Genomic DNA, 23,215 nt, shown 5'->3' with positions numbered 1-23,215 from the left:
AATGAAAACTATTACAGCTCATTCTCTAATCTGATAAGTATGTGAATCCATGCTGCAAATTAAAAAATGATGATTTAATAAAGACAAAGAAAAAAAGTATGCTAGCAGATCTAAAACACATAAATGGCAAATAAGTAATAAAATTCAATTAAAATAAAACAACATAACTAGGGAATGAGAGTGAACACACTACAGCCCTGGTACAAAAGTGCAGTGCAAACACCAGATGTGCCTTGCCCTGTACTCATCCTACTGAAAGAACAAAACAAGACTAACTTGGCAAAATACATTTACCTCAATATCAAAAGGGCATGTTGCAATACCTGCTCTTAAACCAATTTTCTTCCAGGCTAAAACAGATCCTATTGCAGCTACTGCACTGAAAGCTATAGCAAAAAGGACAAACTAATACTTCTGTTCTTTAAAGTATTTTTAATCAAACATTTTCTTTATTCACCATTCACTCCACCGCCACATCAGGACTAGCCATGTCTGTTCTTTACCTTAGATTCCAGTGGATAAGAAGTTTTCAGATGAGGGGGGCAGATCTTGTTCCTGCGCTGAAGCTCTGCAAGCCTGTTCCATTCGTCGAGCTGATCTGGCTCATCTTGGCAAGTTCCTACACTAAGTGACTTCCGATCTGAAACAGGTAATAAAAGATGCAAGAAGGAAAAGTCACACAATTGCACAGACAACTAGGACGAAACCGGACCAGACTACATAAAATGGTGGCAATGACACTCGCATACATTTTTTTTCTTTAGCATGCTAGAAGAGCCTTTGCTGGCACAGTGTCTAGCCTACCTCTTTCTACATCACACCTCCTCTGAACAGACATCCAGCCTAACAAATCATACCACCAAAGCACATAAATCCATCTGTAGTTTATTTCAAGTTTTGCACTGTAACAATCCTTCTCTGCCCATCTGTTAAGAAAAGTAATTCACACAGCCACTTCTTAAGTATTTTGTACAGGGCTCAGTATGTAATACCTCTTTTTACTATCATGTCTTCAACACCTATTCAGTAGAGGTAATGTTTACTTTTCACACTTCGCGGTTTCCTTTATGGTTTACTTAATGCCCTGATTTTCAGTTTATTTCTACAACTGAGAAAGAACTGGAGCAATGTCTTAACCACCTGTGAATGTAAGGAACAGACTCATTTGTTCTGGAACTAAGGAAAGAAAACTTAACAGGATAAGTCCAGCTCTGTGCAACATGAGGTCTACCCCACGGAATGAGACAGGTTCCTTCTCAAAACTAGTCTATTCTGATGGAAGACAGTTTAAGGTTCGGGGATGAAAGGCCATTATTGTATTCATCACACAAAGGAAACAACCAACAGGTTAAAAAAAATAAATAAAAAAATACTTAACTGGCTTGTACGGGAAAAGCAAACTTTTTTTAGGAGAAAGTTCATATCTCATGAGGAGGGCACACTTTCTAGGTTTTCCAAAAAGCATTACAACCTTCAAAAAAGCTTTACTAATGGCAATCTCAAAGGTAACTCCCAAATCTGCTCTGAACTGGTGGTCAAGAATACCACATATACAAATTACATTGATATAGCCAACCTGCTGGTAGACAAGTTCAATGAAAACTTCACCCCCCTGTCCCCCCCCATCAGTAAACCAGGACATACTCAGCACCCGCTCCCCTCATCACCAGGGGAGCAGGTCATTAATGGCCTCTCAAAGTAAAAAAAAAAATACACCTCCATGGGACTAGACAACATCCTTTGTTGTGTCCTACATGAACTCAGGCAAGAACTCTCAACACCACTAGGCACCCTACTCAACCAAAGCCTGAGCACCGGCTTTGTCCCAGCAGAATGGAGGACAGCCACTGTCATCCCTCTACACAAAGGTGGAGCGATCACCAACCCAGGCAATTATAGGCCTATCAGCCTAACTAGCTTGATCTGCAAGGCCATGGAATGCATTGTCATGGACGTTATAGTTCAGTACAAAGCTAACTGCCTTTGCGAGCCATTGTAAGCCTAGCCAATTATCCCTTGTGAGGTTCAAACCCTGCACCTTGTGTTTGTAAGGCAAACACCTTAACCATTAGGCCACCCTCCCAACCCTTATAAACAAGGACATTGGCAACCTCCAAATGCTTGATGCCACACAGTTTGGTTTGTCAAAGGGAGATCATGCCTGTTAAACAGTTGCCTTCATCGAAACAGTCACCATGGATGAGCGAAAGACTGTGCACATCACCTACCTTGACCTAGTCAAAGCCTTTGACACTATTCTATACTCGGGCATAATAGATAAACTCTCTGAGTCAGGCATCAACCCGTATGTTACCAGATGGGTAAGCTAACTAGCTCAATGATAGAACGCACTCAGTCAAAATAGGGGAAGCCACCTCTAGCAGTAGACCTGTAACAAGCGGTATACCCTAAGGATCGGTCTTGGGGCCTCTACTGTTTAGAATATATATTTCTGAGGTACAAGCCAAAACCAGTGGCCTGTGGCTGACCAAGTTTGCAGAGAACTGCAAGCTGGGCACTGTTATATTCCCCTAGTGATGAACTAATGACTGCTGCCAGAAGCATGGCCTCAAACCAAATGCTAAGAAATGCATCATTATCCCCTTTGGGGAAAATGGCGTCCCCACTATCACATTAATAATGCACTAAGCACACAATCAGTTGTGAAGGACTTGGGCACTTAGGTTGATAGCAACCTGACTTTTGACAACCACGTTGTCTCCATTGTATGGAAGGCTTTCTACATGGCCCACCTCATAAGTAAGGGTATTTCATCCACGAACAGGCCATAACATCCCAGTACTCCTTCCTTATCAGACCCATTGTAGACTACAATGCCTGCTTTGGCATGTACCTTGCCAAGCACATGCAGCAGTTGGAGAGACCACAGAAGTTCCTGACCAGGAAAATCCAGGGTCTCAAACACCTATCCTATACAGACAGTTTAAAAGCTCTGTCCCTCTACTCAGTCTCGTACAGACTGCTCAGAGGTGACCTGTGTCTGGCATACAAGGTTGTATCAGACTCAGGTTTGATGGAGTTGCTGCACATCTGTAAGTCAAACTCCACTTATGCAACCTGCATGCAAGGCCTCAAACTGGTATGCGACAGTAACAAAACCTGCTGGTGGGATAGATGTGTGTCACGCCTCCCCTATCTGTGGAACACGCTCCCTCTTCATGTCAAGCAGAGTACCTCACTAACCCTCTAAGAGGAACCTGGACAAATGGATGGGAAACAGAAAATATACCCCTGGCATCCATCTGTGTCTCCGCTAGACAGGGAAAACAGGTGCTGACTTTGTGGGAACATGGGTGAAATATCTTGGCTAGGCTTATAAGGGCCTCTGGGCCAACAGCTGGTATCGACCTATGAACTTATAAAAAGAGTAGAGGGTTTAAAGAAGGGCAAGCTGAGAAAGGTCACTTAGGTGGCTATCTGCTGTACACAGGATTCCTGGAGATTAAGTGTGCTCAGCTGTACTCCATGAGCAGAATATTTTCCACTTGCCTATGCAAGAGTTTTTGGAAGTTTTCTCCTGGCCTCTTTCAAATCAGAAACAGAAATGCACAATTTAGAATTAGGAACTTATCTTTCAAGTTGTCAATCTGTGGATGACGACCTATGGGTGCACTGAGATGCGATACATGCAAAGTGTCCAGCCACACCTAATTTAGATGGTGAGGAAGGGACAACCATTGCTGTCTGGATAAGAATACAGCTATTACAATCAGATGCACAAAGCATTTGTCTTTCACCAAGACTACAAGGACGATGATTATGGGTCAAATGCAACAAGTTCCTTCTTCAGCAAGTCCCAGGTCTACCTAAAAGAAAGCTTGCAGTACATTCTCCTGGACTTGGCATTTCTAGGCAGTAGAAAACAGGTCTAAACAGGGGTCCCTCTTACCACCATGTTACTGAATATGAAGGTTGACAGGCTCAAGGTCAATTCAATGGGGGCAGCTGTGGACCTTATCAGTCTGTCTGTTAAAAGCTTCTTGTGCAGAAGGTATGCAGATGACACTGATGGAAAAGCTGAACTGTACAGCTGTGCCCGAAGCTGGCCCTGCTAGTCAACACAGCTGTCGATGCCCCATTAGTCTGCATATCACTGTCTGCCATTCAAAAAAGTGAGGACTCCGTGGGCTTTCAGTAAATCTCCCCAGGTAGGTCTGAAGCATCTATTACATACTGGTTACTCTGGGTCGAGGAAAGTCACACCCAGGTATACTATACACAAAAACTAGGAGTATTACAAAATATCAAAGCTAAATACTTGACAATACACTGGTGCACCAAGAGACAGTTAATATTTTGTATTTTAAGCACTCCAACTTTGTGTGCGTATAAGATATAATTACATTTTATTTAAATCATTTAGTATGTGCACAATACATCAAACATTTTCTGATTCCTCTGTAGACAACAGTAATCAGAGAGTATGTTTCGAGTGCACAGATACTGCAGCCAGAATAAGTGGAACCAATCAGAATGAGTACTGCAAAGCCCTGAGGACTTTCCTGGCTGTCAGGTGCTGTGTCTTTGAAAAGACAAGAATTATGGATCCAACAGGTCTACAACTTCTTCGGCAGAAGGAAAGCTATTTTTCAACATGTCAAATAGCACCCCTGAAAGTCTTCAATTTGTAAAGAAAACAGTTTGACTCTTGCATGTTCATTGACATTGCTTGATTGGCCAGAAAGGAGCTGGTCAGTTTCAAGTACATCTGCAAGCTGAGCCTTCAGGAGTCCAACACAGGCAAAAAAAAAAATCTTATAAGATGGCGATTATCCTGAGAACAGCAGATAACACACAGGATACGAAAGCAGAGTGGAAGCAGTGATCTGCAAGGAGTACGAGGAACACCTCATGCCCCTGAAAGATGGGAATGTGGAGGCATGATTCTTTCATGTCTAAACAGTGCCATTACTATGTCAGCCATCAATAGTGTCACAAATGTCTAGAAGTTTATCATCTTGAACTTTTTTCTGACATTTGTTTAGACCTGAAAGATCCACGACTGGTCACCTCCATGAAGGTTTGAAGAAACAACCTTTCTTCAGCTAGTGGTAACCTCTCCACAGCTGTGCAAGCCAGAAGCTGGTCTATCACTGATCCCAGAAAAGCCACCTGAAATGTATACAAGGAAGAGAAGGTGGTTCCAAAACTACTTTGTACTTGCAGCTATAAAGTTCCTTCAACCACGTATCAGAGAAAAGGCCAATTATCATGGTTTTCTGCCAATAAAGCAGACAGGGCACTGACCTACAGTCATGACTGAGGGAGTATCTTTGGGTGGGGAAGAGGGACCACTGCCACCTTCATCTATTCTGCTTGCCTACCCTAACCTCTTCAATCTCTCCAAATGCCATTCTCAAAAGCTTTTTTTTGCTAAAACTGCTAAAATCTAGTCTTCCTTTGATGCATGGGGAAGATCATTAACAACTTGAGATTAGGGAATTATATAACTGTATCATAGCATGGGGAGTGTTCTCCTTTTCATCCTTCTAAACACTTCCTGTGACGGACGGCTTAAGAGCCAACACTCAAGATGAGCATTAATCTGTCCCTGACATTCTCAAGCATGGAGGTTAATTCTCAAACCATTCACCAAGTCTCCTTAAAACACAATGCCTGCAACTGCATTCACTGTACCATATCTATACACCTACTAGCATGCTAGAAAATCATAAGAGAAGCCCAGGTGTGCTTTAATCAGTCTCAATATAATGTGAGAATCTTATATGGATTCTACCATTTTCTGCAGCTGAGATAAGCACTCGGTAGTGCAATACACGGGTTTGCCATTTTACAGCACTGACACTAAATACTGATTATGTACAACACAGATGTGAATTTATTTGTTAATCCATCCATCCAAGTCTGGTAACAGGTTAAGGACAGTGTAGGAAATAAAATGGTATGATACTCTATTGCTAAGGTTATAGCTTCATAACAGTCAACTTGGCACTGATACATACTTTACCAGAGGTCAACTCATCCACTTACCTATGATCCCACAGTATCCACATTCCTCTTTAAATGGGAGAAGGCTGACTTAAGAACACAGTGCTGCTCACATAAATATGCATTCTGTAGCCTAGCCCCCCTCGGCCAGTTTGGGTAAAGGTGAGGGGGGGGACTATAGAAAAGGATACCAAGTGAATACCTATTATAAACACACACCTTAAATCTGGCATGGCATGTTTAACCCTCCCCTAATGCTAAGAAAGATTGGCCAGCAATAAAATTGAGTGACCCTAGGAAACGTACTTCTGACAATGAGGGTTACTCACAGGTCGTACGAGATCTAAAGATTTTATCGAACTCGCAATGTTTAACAAAGAAGCTCATATCATATGTGCAGATGTCATCCATGGAGGTAGTGTGGCCTGAGCTTGCAGACAGAGCAAATGGTGTTGAAGGCGCTCACTGCCCCAGGAGAAAACCAGTGTCTGCCCAACAGCCAGCAAATCTGAATAGCCCTGCCCTAACTGGCAACAGAATATTGGGCAAATGAGGCAGAAAGTGGTCATGGGAGGGCAAATTTCCAAAGTCACTATGAGATGAGGGCAGGGGAAGCCAGAGTCCATACGAGTCTGCAGCATGTTGGCAGAGCTTGCCATAACGTTTACTGCAGATGCACAACAAAACAAAAATACAGAAAGCTTAGAATGAGATGTGCAGTTCAGATCCAGTTCTAGTAATGAGAAAACGGTCTTACTGATAAGCAAAGTTTTTGGATACTTGCCAAAACTGAAATTGTAGAAACATCAGTTTCCACAGAGGACCCCTGATCCTCTTTGAAGAAACATCACAGGGGGAAGGGGACAGGAGAATTAAGTCTTCGGATATTCTTTTTTTCTTTGAAGATTTATGCTCGTCATTTTTGAAATTTTTTCCTTATTTTCACAGGGAGTCTTCAAGGAGAGAGAATTTACTCAACTCTAACCAAAAAGCAGTAAACCTTTATGCTCTTTCTATGCATCAGTGTTTTCACAGTTTCCACAGTTCAGCAAAAAATGAGAAGCTTCCAAACACTTTCACACTGTAGCCATAAGGGAGCCACTTATGGCCATTAGAAATGCATTTTTTTAAATCCGCTTTCGTCGTTGTCATTTAATAATCGCAGCCAGGTGCAACACAAGTTGTTTGCGATAGTCAAAGTCTGCAAAAAAAACTTCATGCCTAACTCAATTTGCACACACCAAAGCTCATCTGCTAATAATATAAGGTATCACTCCATGATGAAATTTAACATCTGAAGATAAATAAAGGTGCTCTAAAAAAACTGGAAAGGGTTGTCCAAAAACTAGTCCAAGCCAGGGGTCGTCTGTTGTCAACAGCAACGAACAGCAGCAAGCAATATCTGGAGAGGAAAACAGGGGTTTATTGGCAAGGAGGAAGCTGAAGCCTGGAAAAGTCTGTTATGATGCTGAGGCAACTGTCTGCACTGCAGAACACGCAGTCCTGGTAGTAAAGGAATATTTGCCAAGACCATGATGCTAAACTTGGGGTCCTCCACTGCTGAAAGCCTGACGTACAGAGTTTCACATCTTTTCCCCTCTAGGCCACGCATATGCACTAAAGTGGACATAAGCACACACAGCCTCTCTCTGTCACTGACAGCCTCTGAAGATCTCTGCAGAGACCAAAGTTGGACAACCTCCAGGTTGAGCAAGCTCACGGGTAAGTCAGAATTAGATGTACCCCCCAAAGATGCCTCTCAAAGTTCTAAGACAACCTGAAGAGGCAGTGTTGATTCTTTGCAAGCTTAGGAGAAGTGGAATTGACAGGCATCCACTCCAATCCCCTGAAAATCACTAAAAAATTAAGAAAAGATTGGGGCATTTGCTTGGAAACTGATTATTTTATTTGTAGTTAATGTGTGTACAAGACAAAGTATGGGAGAACTAAACAAATGTTTGAGAACAGTACAGTGATGAGCTCTATATGGTAGATTTGCTGCAAATTTAGCCACGTCATAACAGCATTGTTAAAGTTTATGTAATAGAGTAGAGGGAAAGTTTGTGAAAATTGGAGAGGAGCAGAGACGGAAGTAGGTATGTAGCTGCAGTATTTTTTTTATACTTTTTTTTCTATATTAATCGGTATGGTCAAGTTTTATCCTGTACAATTTCAGTTTCTGATAAGTTTTATTGGTTATTTCAAGGATATGCTGTTTAAATTTCAAGTATTCATCAATGACAACACCAACAACTTTAGGTGACTAAATCAATTTTTGTAGAATTCTTTGACGTTCTTGATAAGAGACTGTTTTGGGCAGATAAATGTTTTGGAGTGAGGAGCATTTACCTTTCTTTGCAATGAGAAGTTGAGTCAAGATGGTTATAAATTGCAGTAAAAGATTGCTGTGCAAGTTGAGTGAAAATAAAGTTTCACTGGAGCAGATAAGAGAAGAATCATCTATAGAGTGAATAACAGAAGCAGGAAAAGAGGCAGGATATACTATTGATGAAAAGATTAAATAGCAAGGGACTTGACCCAGATCCTTGAGGAACACCAACAAAGATGGGCACGGCGCAGTGGTAGCATTGTCGCCTCACAGCAAGAAGTGATTCTCAGTTGGGGTTCCTTCTGTGTGGAGTCTGCATGTCCTTCCTGCGTTTGTGTGGGTTTCCTCCCACGTTACAAAGACATGCATCTGGAGTGTTTCTTCCCAGGCCTTCACTGAAAATTGGCTTTGTTCCAAGATGGACTTTCCTGGTTAACAAATGTTAAATAAAGGGTGAGTAAATCTTGTTGCCATTTTACAGCCTGTTTATTAGAAAAGACAGCAGACACATTTTTAAACAGATTGATTTAACCCTATTACAGATAGCTTGTGAAGAAGTTTTTAGTTGCAGACAGTCAAAAGCCTTAGAGAGAGCTAAAAACAGCTGAAACATGGCTACATGAGTTTCTGATTTGATTACTGCAGTGAAAATCAGAAAAATCAGAGCAGTTGTACTACGGTTGAGCCTAAAACTACATTGTTTGGAGGAGAAGAGATTACTATTTATGATTTACTTTAAAAGCAGTGAGTAGACATTTATTGGGTATTTCAGATGAAGATAAAATCAGCAATTTTTCTGTAACTGGAGATGTCAGTGGATGGGGCACCTTTGCGCAACAGTACAATAAAACAATTTTTCCAAAGTTCTGGTACATAATGTTCTTTAAGTGAGTAATCAGTAGTGAAACAGGGTAAGCTAGTACTTCAGCACTAATCTTGACATTCACAAGGCAGATAGATCAGAAGCAATAGTTGAAGACTTAAGTTCACGTAAATGCTTTGTAATATCAGTGATAAAAGTAGTACAATTGTTTACTGATGCTAATGTTTGAAAGGAGGCATTACCATTGCTTCTGAGGGGTAGGAAGTACAGATTTGATAAAATGCGGATGTTGTAGTGGCAAGGTCTCACTTTTGTCTGATGCTGAGGAGGTGCGTAGGTGATTCAACTTGGATGCAAGAGAGTATTAACTGAAGACCAAAAAATTTAGGATCTGATCTGTGATTTATCTGGAAATTTGTGTAGCAAATCTGCTTGCATTTTCTAACGAGATGCTTGAGTTATCTAAACTGTTGTACAGTACATGTTTTATTGTGTAATCCAAATGTCCACACACCTTAACCCTTGTTTTCACCAATTCTTTTCTATTTTAGTAAGCCAAAGAGCTGGGTTTGCCTTCAACTCTTATGGTTCTTACTCGAGCATATTTTTGGGATTCATAAGAAAACACTGTTAAAATGTGAAACAGCAGTGTCTAAAGACAATGAAGAAAGAAAATTCCAATTAAACAAATGAAGTGTGTTAATGAAGTTTTCTAAATGGAAGTAAGATTTTTTACAGTGCTGTAAATGTGTTTATAAAGGCTTGGGTTTCTGATGTCTGATTATATACATACACACACAGATTAATACTTGTATCCAGTAGACTACCTGCATCAGGAATTGCATTAGGAAAAGTTGTAGGACCCAATCTAATGTAGCCTGACCAGTAGAATTGTATCTGGTTGGTGAGTTAAGCCGAGTGAAAGCATATAGTTGTAAAGTAGCAAGATGACTAGAATTAACAGTAAGCCAGCCAACAGTGACATCACCTATAAAGATGGCCTCCTGCTGGAGATGAGACATCCAATACAGGATATCTTCTAGGGTTGTACTGTTGCCTGTTTGAATGTATAAAACTAGCAAGAGGTATGGATTTGTGTTAAGTGAAGAGATGCAAGTTACCTCATTTGTGGTGTTACTAAATATTGTGCATGAATGTGTAACGTATTTTTAATCATCATAGCTACTCCACCTGTTATTTTTCTATCAGGTCTAAGAATGTCATATCCTGGAGGAACAATGTTTTCACTTTTGATTATTGGCTTTAACTATGTTTCAGTAGCCAATAGTATCTGTGTGGAGAGTTTTGAGATAGCCAAGCAAATAATTCTGCCTATTTATTACACACTCTGGAAACTGAGATGGACTATAAACTGGTAGATGTGGACTTGATGGTAGCTGGTGTTATAAGAGATGTGCTAAGCTGTGTACATGAGGAGGATTACATGAACCTGTAATTTGGGTTAGGCGCACACCTCCAGAAAGATGAAGTAAATATGTAAAATGGATACTGAGATGTGAATTTTTTTCTTCCCTCTTTTGCTTGGAAATTCTGAAGTAGTGAATTACGAAGTGAATGTGTGTATTTACACGACTCAATGAGGGAGACTAACAGGAAAATTGTGCAGGATGTGAAAGATTAATGGCTGAATACAGATGTTTTCAAAGTATTCTTCAGCAGAACAATATGACGGTAACTGTAAGACACACAAAGAGAATAGGAATATAAGCTGAAGATATAAAAAAATATCCTGGGCACAGATTCCACAAACCTGACAATACTAAGTGCTGTGGTATAGTAGCCCCTCTCTCTAGTAGAGTAGGCTATGAAACACACAGGCACAGTCTTGCAACTGAAACAGTTAGACAGATTAAATCAGAAAGCCATTTAAAAGTGGAATGTTTGAAGACTTGTCTCCCCCTTCCAACCTTCTGCAAAGGGTATGAGATGAGAAATAACTGGTTTAAGTTCTGTTCTTCACTTGTCTCAGGGTGTGCAAGATTCTTTCCTCCTTGTTCTAAGGGACATGACAAAGCATAGGCAGGTGAATGGCTTTATCAGGCAACAATTCTGTCATGACTTTGGGCATGAACACAGGATTAGTATGTAGGGTTACCCTACCTTTGTGGAAAATAAGGGTGGTTTGCACGAGGCCTTACAGTTCTTACATTCTTCTGGCGGATGTAGTGGTCACTAAAAAGATAGCTGTCCAGGTCAAGTCCTTCAGCAGCAGCAGCCTCAAAGTGTGGTAATTTTACCTTCTCTGGAACACAATGTCCCATAGTACAGGAAGGCTTCTTATTGGGGGTGGGTCTCAAGAAAGTACAGTTGTGTACCTACCATAAATGTAGATGCTCGAGTGTATTTACTGTTGCAGTCATTACACTTGGGTTATCCTGCTGTCAGGCTACCAGCAGTTGGCCTGAATTCCAAAGTCCTGGTCCGGCGTCGGTTGCTGTCGCCTCTTCCCTGACGTCAGTGTGCCAGGGGTATACAAGATGCAGCAGACGCCATTTTCTTCAGTTTTTCTTGCCCCAGATGTCAAGTGCCCCCAAGAAGGTAGGCAATACATATTGCTTATAAAAACATACAATAAAATAAAAACAATACCTTCATCTAAAAGCAAATACACCCTTGTATAGGACAGAGAAGTATAGATAAGTCCCAGCAAAGAGAGAGGGATGGAGGGTGGGTAACCTGGACTGCAACAGTGAACACACTCGAACATCTACATTTATGGTAGGTACACAACTGTACTATGTTCATCGTGTTTCACTGTTGCAGTCATTACACTTGGGTTGAATCCCAAAGCTGAGGTAGGGCGGCTGGGTCTAAATAGGATTAGGAGTGACTATGAGGCCCTGCAGCCTGCTCTGGATTTAGAGTAAAGAGGTAAGTGATAATGCTTGGTAAAAGTGTGCACTGAACTCAAAGTTGCAGCCTCCAAAATTTAATTGGTTGATACTCCTCTGAGAAAGGCTGCTGAAGTGGCTGCTGCCCTGGTAGAATGTGGCCTAACATTCTTAGGCACTGACTTGCCATGCTGTGCATACCAGAAACGAATACAGTGTCCTATCCATTTTGAAAAGACAGCTTTTCCTTGTGATCCTGCAGCATATGCTACAAACAGTTGCTCAGTTTTTTTGAAAGCTTTTGTTTTGTCCAAGTAGAAGCGTAGCTGCCTGAGTATATCCAAAGAGTGCAGAAGTCTCTCCCCTTTATTCTGGGGATTTGGATAAAATGTTGGCAAATGAATGGTTTGGTTAAGAGCCACACTGGATACTACCTTTTGGCATAAATGTTTGGTTTGTCCTTAGAGAAACCCTGTCTGGATGAAAAATTATAAAAGGTTCCACTGCCATTAATGCCTGTAACTCTGAGACTCTTCTTGCTGAAGTTATTGCTAGGAGCAGAGCAGTTTTCCATGATAAGAATTTTATATCAGCTGTATTGGCTGGCTCAAAAGGAGGCAGTGTGAGCTTTTGCAAAACAAAGTTGAGGTCCCATGTAGGTATCGGCGCTGTCCTTGGGGGTCTTATGTTTTTTGCCCCTCAGGTACTGTCTTAGCAGTGGATGAGAGAAAATAGGAGGTGTTGTATTGTAATGAGCTGAAATGGCAGAGGCATGGATCTTAATTGATGAGAAGGATAGGCCTTTGTCTAGTATCTCAGTTAGGTATTGTAAAATCTGAGGAATATATGGAACAAGCGGTTCAAGTCTTTGTGCCTGGTTCCAAGCACAGAATCTCTTCCATTTTTCTGCATAAGATTTCCTGGTGCTGGGCCTCCTGGCTTCCAAAATGACATCCATAACAGCTTTAGAGAGCGGTGTGCTCTGAGTGGCTATATTATTTGCCATGCGGCCAGATTTAAGGTTCTGAGTTGGCTGTGCAGGATCTGATTGTTTTGTTGAGTCAGAAGATGAGGAATTTGAGGTAAAGTCCAGGCTGGGCCTTGAGACAAGCTCTTTAGGATTGGGTACTAGTGCTAGCGTGGCCAGTCAGGGGCAATCAGAATCATTTTTGGCTTCTCTTGTCTGACTTTTAGGAGTACCTTCGGAAGAAGAGGCAGTGGTGGAAAGGCATAAACTGTTAGGGTTTTAAAGCTGAATGACAGAGCATCCACTTTCCATGCTTGTGAGTGATAAGTCCTTGTGTGGAATCTCTGTAGTTGGCAGCTGTGAGGGGAGGCAAAAAGATCTACGTCTGGGCATCCCCATTTCCTTGTTATGCTGACAACCTGTGGATCTAGTTTTCACTCTTGAGGGTCCATGAGGTTTCTGCTTAGTTCGTCTGCCAGAGTATATTTCTTTCCTGACAGGAATTGTGCCTGCGGATGTACTTGATAGGTCAGTGCTGTGTTCCAAAAAGTCATGGCTTGCCTGCAGAGGGGGTAGGAATGTGTGCCCCCTTGCTTATGTACCACATAACTGTAGTATTGTCCGTCTTTAGTAATAGTGGTCCTGGATGTAGTAGATCCTTGAAGGCTGTCAGGGCATTATGTACAGCTAGCATCTCTTTTTGATTGATATGAAGATGCATTTGGTCCACGGGCCACGTGCCCTGAATACATTTTTCTGCCATGTGTGCCCCCCCAGGCATAATCCAATGCATCTGTCGTTCGTGTCTGCCTGGCTGTGGGTAAAGTGAAAGGCTGTCCCTTGTTGTGGTGACAGGCCAGTGCCCACCATCGAAACTCCTGTTGCAGGCAGGGAATAAGAGTTATTGTTTCCAGGCTGTGGCAATGTTGAGTCCAAACACTTTTTAGATACCATTATAGCTTCCTCATATGCAGTCTTGCATATGGAATTAGTAGGATGCCATGAAGCCCAAAGCCTGCAGAATTTTTCTTGCGGGTAGCTGGGTCTTTGTTGCCATCATTTGAAAGTAATGAGTCAGTTGCCTTTGCTTGTCTGGCGTGAGATAAGCCATCTGGGCAGTTGTATTTAAGCTTGCACCCAGGAATATTATCTCTTGAGAGGGCACTAGATTTGATTTATTTTCGTTTACTGTGTACTCTAGGCTTTTTACAAACGCCAGATGCCTTAGTAGAATGTCCTTGCTCTTTGCTTGAATAAGGCAGTCGTCCAAGTAGGGATATATTTGAATTCTTTTTTGTCTGCAAAATGCAATTACTGGTGCCAGGCATTTTGTGAAGACCCTGGGCACAGTAGATAAGCCAAAGGGCAGTGCAGAGAATTGGTAATGCATTGAGCCAGCTATGAATCTGAGGTATCTTCTGCAAGATTGTCTGACTGGGACATGCAGGTATGTCTCTGAGGTCCAAAGTAACGAGCCAAGCCTTCTTGCCCAGCATGGGCAGAAGTTGCTGCAGTGTCAACATTTCGAATTTTGGAACATTCAGGAAAGTATTTAGAATAGACAGGTCCAGTATTGGTCTCCAGGCTTTGTCCTTTCTGGGTACCAAGAAAAGTCTTGAATAAAATCCTTGCCCCTGTTCTTGCTGTGGTACTTTCTGAATAGCCCTCATGTCCATGAGAGCAGAAATTTGCTTTTGTGCCTCTGCCCACTGATTTTGTGGCAGGTCTGGCATACCCTTTACCCTTGGTAGGGTGTGAAAGTGGAACCTGTAACCCTGAGAAACAATATCCAGTATCCATTTGTCCTGGGTGATCATGTGCCAATTTTGTGAGAAAAGTGCTAGTTTCCCCCTAAGGGTGCTGCCAAAAGGTAACAGCTTTGCATTTGTAGAGGAAAGTCATTGGGTTTGTTTCCTATAAGGTTGTGATTTGTCTTCTCCGCCTTTGGGGGCTGAAGCACCCCACTGTTTAGGTCTGTATGAGATCTGCCTCTTTGTGGCCTGTCTAACACTGGAAAGGACCAATTTTTAGAAGGCCAGTTCCTGCTAAATCTAGGTAAGAAATCCTTTACTGTCTGCATTGATTTTTCTTTATCCTCCATTTTCTTTAACACCTCTTCTGCCTTAACACCAAAGTATCATGCTGTAATGGAGCATCCAATAATTTTGCTTTAACACGATCAGGTAAACACTATTCTTTTAACCAAGCATACCTTCGAATGACAGAACCTGTAACAGCGGCTCTGCAAGATGCCTCTAATGAATCAAAACCAAATTGCAAAGTATGCTTTCCCACTTGTTCAGCTGCATGCAATAAATCCTGCATTTCCTTGTTCTCAGGACATTCAGAGCTTGTAAGCATTTTCTGTTTTAGCAAAGACATTAGGTATTGTTGATATTTAAGCATATGAAACTGGCAGTTTAAAGCCCTTACAGCTAAAGTAGCAGAGGTGTAAACTTTTCCCCCCATCTGTTCAGTGCTCTAGAATCCCTATCAGAGGGAACAGGGTTTTTTGCAGTGGAAGCCTTGACCCCTTTGGGACCCTGAGAAATAGTTTCTGGATCAGCAGCAGGGTTTTTATAAAGACATTTATGAGAATCTGGAACCCTGTAGTACCTATCTGGCTTAACTGGTGCAGGGGGTAAAGAATCAGGAGTCAAACTGGATTCAGAAAAAAAAAACAATCAACAATATCTAGTACAGGGGGGATTAGCAAGAGGCCTGTGCTGAGGCAATAAAATAAAGTCTCTGAGCCTTTTCTTGGATTCTGAATAATCCTGGCTCTCCCAATGGAAATGTTCCCTCATGGTGTGCAGGGTTTCCCCAAAAGAGTAGTCCTCAGGAGGAGAGGCTGAAGGGATAGATTCTTCAGCATCAGAGTCCTCATAGGGAGGAAGAGACTATCCCTATTCCCTAGAGGAATCAGAAGAAATAGAAACCTGGTCAGAGGAGTCAGTCAGCATCTTGCATAGGCCTTTTATCAGGAGGGGGATGGGAGCCCCTGATAAAAGTAATTAGGTCCTCGGCCATTTAGAGCATCTGTTTCTTTGGCATGGATGACTGTCCAGGAGAATGCTGTACTTGTTTCTTTGTCTTTAAAGGTGTTTTAGACTTTGCCTTGGCTGCTGAAGAGGTCTTGATAGTAAGCTGTGTAGGTCTGAAAACACCCTCAGAAGCCGATGCCTGCTCAGCGGCTCCGGACCCATCTGAGGGAATGGTTTCCATAGGCCCAATACCTTGAGTTTCCAGAGGCCTGGCTGTCTCCACGTGGGAGTCGGAGGCGGCCTGTGGCTCTGAGGTAGCGGGTGTCAGGGGCTGCGAAAGCGCCTCATTGAAAACCGGCGACTGGCCTAGAAGAGGCTTCGTCGGTTTTGGACCTTGGATGCCTGTCTTTTACTTTGTCCTTGCGCTTTTTATGGACTCCGGTCGTCGGTTGTCTCAACGGCATTATATAGTTAAACCTTCGGCCAAAGTAATGAAAAGCAAAATCGAACAGACGCTTAATAGTGCGTTGGTTGAATCTAGCACAAAACAGACAACTAGCAACGTCGTGGTCAGGGCCTAGGCAAGGAATACAGTAAGAATGAAAATCCATATAAGGTATTTGCTTCCCACAAGAAATACAATTGTTAACTTTTACTGACATCAGACTGGAGCAAGAAAAAGTTTCCCCAACGGGGTACTTAGCTTTATTGAAAACTTCGGATCTGAAATTCAAATTCGAAAATCTCAGGAGTCGGCCGACAGGCACTTGCAAACTGCTTTTGCTTCTGGCACCACGCGGCAAGAAAGACTGAAGAAAATGGAGTCAGCTGCATCTTGTATATCCCTGGCGCACCGACGTCAGGGAAGAGGCGACAGCAACAGACGCCGGACCAGGACTTTGGAATTCAGGCCGACTGCGGGTAGCTTGCCAGCAGGATAACCCAAGTGTAATGACTGCAACAGTGAAACACGAACATCAGAGCATTCTTAAGGAATTACTTTACTGGTAATGGGGGCTTCACTGACGCACAAGATCATTTTGATTTGTAAAAATCAAAGACATTTGAGGTCTGTGGACAGGTCTGATTCTAGTCCTGCCCAATCATCTGGAACCAGAGAGATAATCTTCCATTTTGCTAGGTATAACTTACTTTATATTTGGTTTCCTAGCCTACCTCAAGATAGAAACCACAGCTCCCCCAGCACCTTTACTGAATTATCACTTGTGACATAGGCAAATTTACATTCGTATAAAAGTAATCAAACTACATTAACAAACATTATATTTCACACACATTATATATATATATATATATATATATATATATATATACACACACATATATATATATATATATACACGCACACACACACACATACACATACCACATAACCTAATTAAAGAAACCAATTTATTAAACCATCACTTCCTACACAGGCAATCATACATTTATAAAAATGAAAAGAAACCATACCAGCAATCCTAGTTGCAAGCATTTTACATCACAAACCATGCTGATACACTCCCACTTGCAAACATTACACATCACTATCTACCCAATCTTTCTCACTCAAACATTACATATCTTAAGTCCTACCGCCTTTTAGACCGCATTCCTCCCTTGTATGTATTGTTACCACAATTTTCGATGTAGTTTGCGCCTACCCTCGGATAAATCTCAATTCCAGCTGTTTTATCTCTGTTAATATATTCACTACTTCCAGTACAGCTGGTTTAGATTGGGGTATAAAAATAGCTATGTAAACATTTCCAGGCAAAATGCCTAAATCTTTCAGATTTTGTTGCATCTAAGAGATGTACATGTATACTACCACTGTTTCTTTGTGAATTGCTTAAACAATCTCTCTTCCCGATCCTTTCTAACCTCCTCGGATTCTTATAATTATCATGCAGTATTTTACATGCTCTAATTATTCCTTGTTTAATGGCAGCTTCTGTTCTAGATTCTATGAAAAACTCTACGAGTGCTGGTCTTTTATTTAGGACCCCCCTATTTCTTTCTCTTTGCCTATACTCCGATATCAATCCCTGATAGAGAAGGCAATCTCTAACCTGCAGTCCAAATAAATTCTTGGCATCTTCTCATTATATCTTTCTCCCTCTAGTTATTTGCTCCCAATACCTTAGTTCTTTTGCTAGTTTTCTCCAAAAAATTCCAGCCCCCTCTTGCCTACTGTCTGTATCCCTAATTGCAGTCATCCCCATCAGCAGAATCTCCTTTTTCCATTCCCAAGTTGGTTTAGTTCTTAGAATACTTTGATACTTTATGGATATACTATTCTGCATGGATTATTGTTATTCTCCTTAAAAGCCGGCATCCAAAATCCTAGTCTCTCCTTGTTTCTTGAGCTTCCCCGTGTTCATCATCCCTTTCCATTTTGAATTACAGTTTTCTGCTTTATGTATAGGTGTCTTAACTGTGTAGCTCTGAAACACCCCTTCATATTGGGTAATCCCTATCAGTCTTGTTCTACTGGAAGACTCTGCTTATCCCACTTGACTCTTGCCATCTACCTCTCTGACACAGCCCTTCAGCCCTTAACTGCTACCCACAGCTTCTGATAAAAATATGCCTGACCTGTGTGCAAGACTAAAGGGACTAAATATTTTAACTGTTTGTATCTTACTATTCAAATAACAAAGCTTCCAGTTTCTCAGCTTTTGCATTATCATTTGTTTAATCTCTTCCAACAGATCTTTAGCTGCCACACTAGAATCAATTTTAATCCATACTCCTAAATATTTCATTTTATCCAAAAATATGGATATTCCCGAACCTGCTCATGTGTGGGTACATAATTTCCCACGATCACCTTTATTTTAGCTTCATTAATTTTGCATCCTGAAAACATCTGAAGCCGTCTCAAAATGTTCCACAACACTAATGTATTTTTCTGGTTTTGTCAGGTACAAAATATCATCTGCAAATAAAGCCAGCTTTCTTGACTACCATACCAATTATATCCTTGAATTTCTGAATCCCTTATTTTCTTTGTCAAAGGTTCTAAATATAACGCAAATAATGAAGGGAGGGAAGACACCACTTGGCAGGGGGTTTTGCTCAAAACAGAAATTATCAGAGAAGACTTCACCCACTTTAATGTTCACCTCCGATCCCTCGTATATTCTCCAAATCAACCCTATATATACATATTTTTTTTTTCAGGAAATGCAATATTCCATTGCCCTGCTCAGAGTCCCAGCTTACTCTGTCAAAAGCTTTCTTTCCATCAAGACCCACCAACAATAATGGTATTTTTTTACATTCTGCTTCCCTCTGGATCATCAGTGTTGTGTTAATGTTGTCAAATGTCCCTCCCCCCACCACAAAACCACACTAATCCATATCGATCAGTTTTGGCATTACTTTTGCAATTATTTTAGCCATTATAGACATGAACACTTTATATTCATGGCTTAGTACTGAAATGGACCTGTATGAAGCTGGATCTGATGGATCTTTACCCTCTTTAGGTATTACAGCTACCCCTGCTTTCTAATAGGATGGTGTACTTCTCTTTACATACTATTAAACAAAACCTTCCAGATCTTTCCGTTCTTTCCCTCGTAGTTTTCAAACTTCCACAGGAATATCATCTATTCCTGGGGACTTTCCTGTACATTGGTTATACATCACAATTTTTAACTCATCTCCTCCTATCCTGTTAGTAACTGAACTTTATCTACCTCTAACCTTGGCATATTTAATTCTTCCATAAATAGTTCTATTTGTACCTTTTCTTGATTTTCATATTTCTCCGCTTTACAGTGACACTCATTGAATTTCCAAAATATTTCTAATATCTCTACAGGAGATCCTCTTACCTTCTTTGTTACAGGCTCCTTAAATTTGGCGGCAGCCCTTTCTACTTTCTGTTGCCAGAGTTGTTGTGCTAAAAGTTTTTGTGCTCTACTGTTATCAAAAAACAGCTGCTTAACAGCAATCTTTCTAAGCTCGTGCACATTATTGAGGTAATCCCTTATTTTCTGCCTAACATTCTGTAGTCGATCCTTCCCATTCTGCAGTACGTTAACATTTGTCAATCACTCTAAATAACTGTTACTTAACCATAGCTCCCTTTCATTTCCACCCTACTTCTAAAAGTACAGTTGTGTACACTTACCATAAATGTACATGTTAGAGTGTATTCACTGTTGCAGTCATCACTTTTGGATCATCTGCTTGCAGTAGCCCTCAGTCAGCCTAATTAACAAAGCCTTGGGTCCTGCATCAGTTGCTGTCCCTTCTACCATGACGTCAGGTCGTCAGGGGTATAAAACATGCAGCTGACGCCATTACATCAGTTTTTCTTGCCGCAGATGTCAGGTGCCCCCTTAATGGGAAGCAATTACATCTATAAATATACAAGGTTATACCTCCAAAAAAGCAAATACACCAAAAAGCTTTTGAAGATAGTAAAGTAAGTAGAGGTATATGCAAAAAAGAAAAAAAAAAGGGGGCTGGAGGGAGGGTAACCAGGACTGCAACAGTGAATATACTCGAACATCTACATTTATGTTAAGTGTACACAACCGTACTATGTTCTTCGTGTTTCACTGCTGCAGTCATCACTTTTGGGTAGATTCCCAAAGCTAATGATGGGAGGAGGAATTTAAATAGAATTAGGACCAGCTAAAATGCCCTGCAAGACCTGCAATGGCAAAGCCAGCTCTGGATTTAGAGAAACTAGGCAGATGGTAATGCTTGGTGAAAGTATGTACAGCACTCCAAGTAGCAGCTTCTAGGATGTCCCTGGTAGGGACGCCTCTCAAAGGCCATAGAGGTAGATGCAGCCCGAGTAGAGTGGGGTCTGATCTCCTACGGGATAGGTTTTCCATGGTGTTTGTAGCAAAAAAGAATGCAATGGCCTATCCATTTGGAAATGGTTTGCTTTGAAATAGCCTTCCCCTCTGCCCCTGCAGCAAATGCCACCAGCAGTTAAGATTTCCTTTGAGGTTTAGTTCTGTCCAAGTAGAATCTAAGTTGTCTGCATGTCTAAGGAGTGCAGAATCCGTTCCCCTTTATTCTGGGGATTAGGAAAGAAGGTTGGCAGATGTATGGATTGATTAAGGGACACACTGGATACCACCTTGGGCATGGAGGGATTAGTCCTGATGGACACCCTGTTCGCATGAAAGATGATGAAAGGCTCCACTGCCATGAGGGCCTGTAATTCAGATACCCTTCATGCTGGAGTGATTGCTAAAAGGAAAGCAGTTTTCCAAGAAAGGAATTTTAAGTCTGCAGTGGCAGCTGGCTCAAAAGGAGGAAGGGTGAGCTTTTCCAATACAAAGTTGAGGTCCCAGGCTGGAGATGGAGCTCTCCTGGGTGGTCGTAGATTTTTGGCCCCTCTGAGGAACTTCTTAAGCAGTGGATGAGAGAAGAGGGGTGGTTCTGTGTTATAACGAGCTGAGATGGCTGAGGCGTGAATTTTGATGGAGAAGAAAGACAGGCCCTTATGAAGCATCTCAGTTAAGTATTGTAAGATCAGAGGTAAATTGGGCACTGTTGTGCTCATCCCTTGAGACTGGTTCCAGGCACAGAATCTTTTCCATTTTTCAGCGCAAGACTTTCAGGTACTAGGCCTCCTTGCCTCAAATGATATCCATCACTGGTTTACTGACGGATAGTAAAGGAGAAATTATGCAATTAGCCAGGCTGCTAGATTCAGTGTTTGAAGTTGAGGATGCAGAATTTGGTTCTACTGCTGAGACAATAGAGTAGGAGTGTGAGGCAGGTGACATGGGGCCCACAGTGACACTGCACAAGAGGGGGTGCCAGCGTTGGCATGGCCAGTCTGGTGCAATCAAAATCGTCCTTGGTCTTGTTTGATCTTTGGTAGTACTTTGGAGAGCAGAGGCAGAGGAGGAAAGGCATAAACTGATAGTTTTTTCCAGCTGAAGGACAGAGCATCCACTTTCCAAGCTTGTTTGTGGGGAGTCCTTGTGCAGAATTTATCCAACTGATAGTTTTGGGGGGAGGCAAACAGGTCTATATTTGGGCTCCCCCATTTGCTTGTCAACATGTTGAAAATCCTTAGTTTCAGTTTCCACTTGGGTGGGTCCATGAAGTTTCCGCTTAGCTTGTCTGCCAGTGTATTTAGTTTTCCTGGCAGGAATTGAGCTTGTAAATGTACCTGATAACTCAGGGCTGTCTTCCACAATGCCATGGCTAGTCTGCAGAAGGGCTTAGAATGTGTACCCCCCTGCTTATGTACCACACAATAGTGGTGTTGTCTGTCTATCATTAATTGTCCTTGAAGACTGTCAGAGCATTCTGTACAGCTAACATTTAGGTTCATAGGTTCATACTAGGCTATCTGCCCTAGGGCATTTATAAGCCTAGCCAGAGTGTGTTTGGCTTTCGCCACCCATTTTAAATTAATTTTGCTATGCGGTTTTTGAGGTTAGTATACTGTGCCTCTGTCTAACAGTGACACAGAAGTGATAGCTGGGGAAAACCTACGATCTCCCATCCACTCATCAAGATTCCTCTTGGAGAGTCAATGTGGGACTCTGCCTAACCTGGACTGGGATTTTATTCCAGAGTGAAGGGAGCCTCTGGGTTATGAATCTGTCCCTCCAGCATGTCCTATTTATTTCAGTGCTGAGGTTCAAGTCTCTCGAGCGCGTAGCTCGATGGGATTTGGATTTTCTGAGGTGCAGCATGTCCATTAATTCTGGGTTGGACATGGCTTTATACGTCAGGCACAGATCGCCTCTGAGCAGGCGGTATGCCATTGAGTAGAGCTGGAGTTTCTTTAACCGGGCAGCATATGGCATCTGTTTGAGCCCTTTGATCCTCTTGGTGAGGTACTTTTGGGGTCTTTCCAGTTGCTGCAGGTGTCTGGTAAGGTACATCCCAAAAGGGGCATTGTACTCAATTATGGGCCTGATGAGGGATGAGTACGATGACCTCCCCTGATCTAGATGTGAATCCCTTCATGATTAGGTGGGCTATATAAAATGTTTTTCTAACCACTTTGGCCACGTGGTTGTCAAATGAGAGATTGCTATCAACTTGGTTCCCCAGGTCCCTAATGACTTCTTCTGTACTTAATGGATTACCACCTATGTGGTAATTTGTGGGCACTTTGTTTTGCCAAAGGGGATGACTATACACTTTTGGCGTTAGCTTGAGGCCATGGCTCTGGCACCAGTTGTCTGTTTCTATGAGGCCCTTTTGGAAGATGCTTGTGTCGGCTGGAGAGTTGATTATGGCACCCAGTTTGCAGTCATCTGCGAACTTGGTCAGCCACAGTCCTTC

At 41.9% G+C, this 23,215-nt stretch overlaps 1 protein-coding gene across 1 annotated transcript in view; it reads right to left on the bottom strand.

Annotated features, from left to right (window-relative positions):
• NUMA1 (nuclear mitotic apparatus protein 1) overlaps positions 1–23,215 on the bottom strand; it is a 3,180,433-nt gene that overhangs the window by 308,655 nt on the left and 2,848,563 nt on the right. The window contains exon 26 of the mRNA XM_044072777.1: positions 504–640. Coding sequence (XP_043928712.1) covers positions 504–640 — 137 coding nt within the window. The remainder of the gene's footprint in view (positions 1–503; positions 641–23,215) is intronic.

This window comes from Protopterus annectens, chromosome 5.part1 (genome assembly GCF_019279795.1).
Source record: "Protopterus annectens isolate FY-2018-M chromosome 5.part1, PAN1.0, whole genome shotgun sequence".
Taxonomy (NCBI): Eukaryota; Metazoa; Chordata; order Ceratodontiformes; family Protopteridae; genus Protopterus; species Protopterus annectens.
This window is presented reverse-complemented; position numbering and strand designations above follow the sequence as displayed.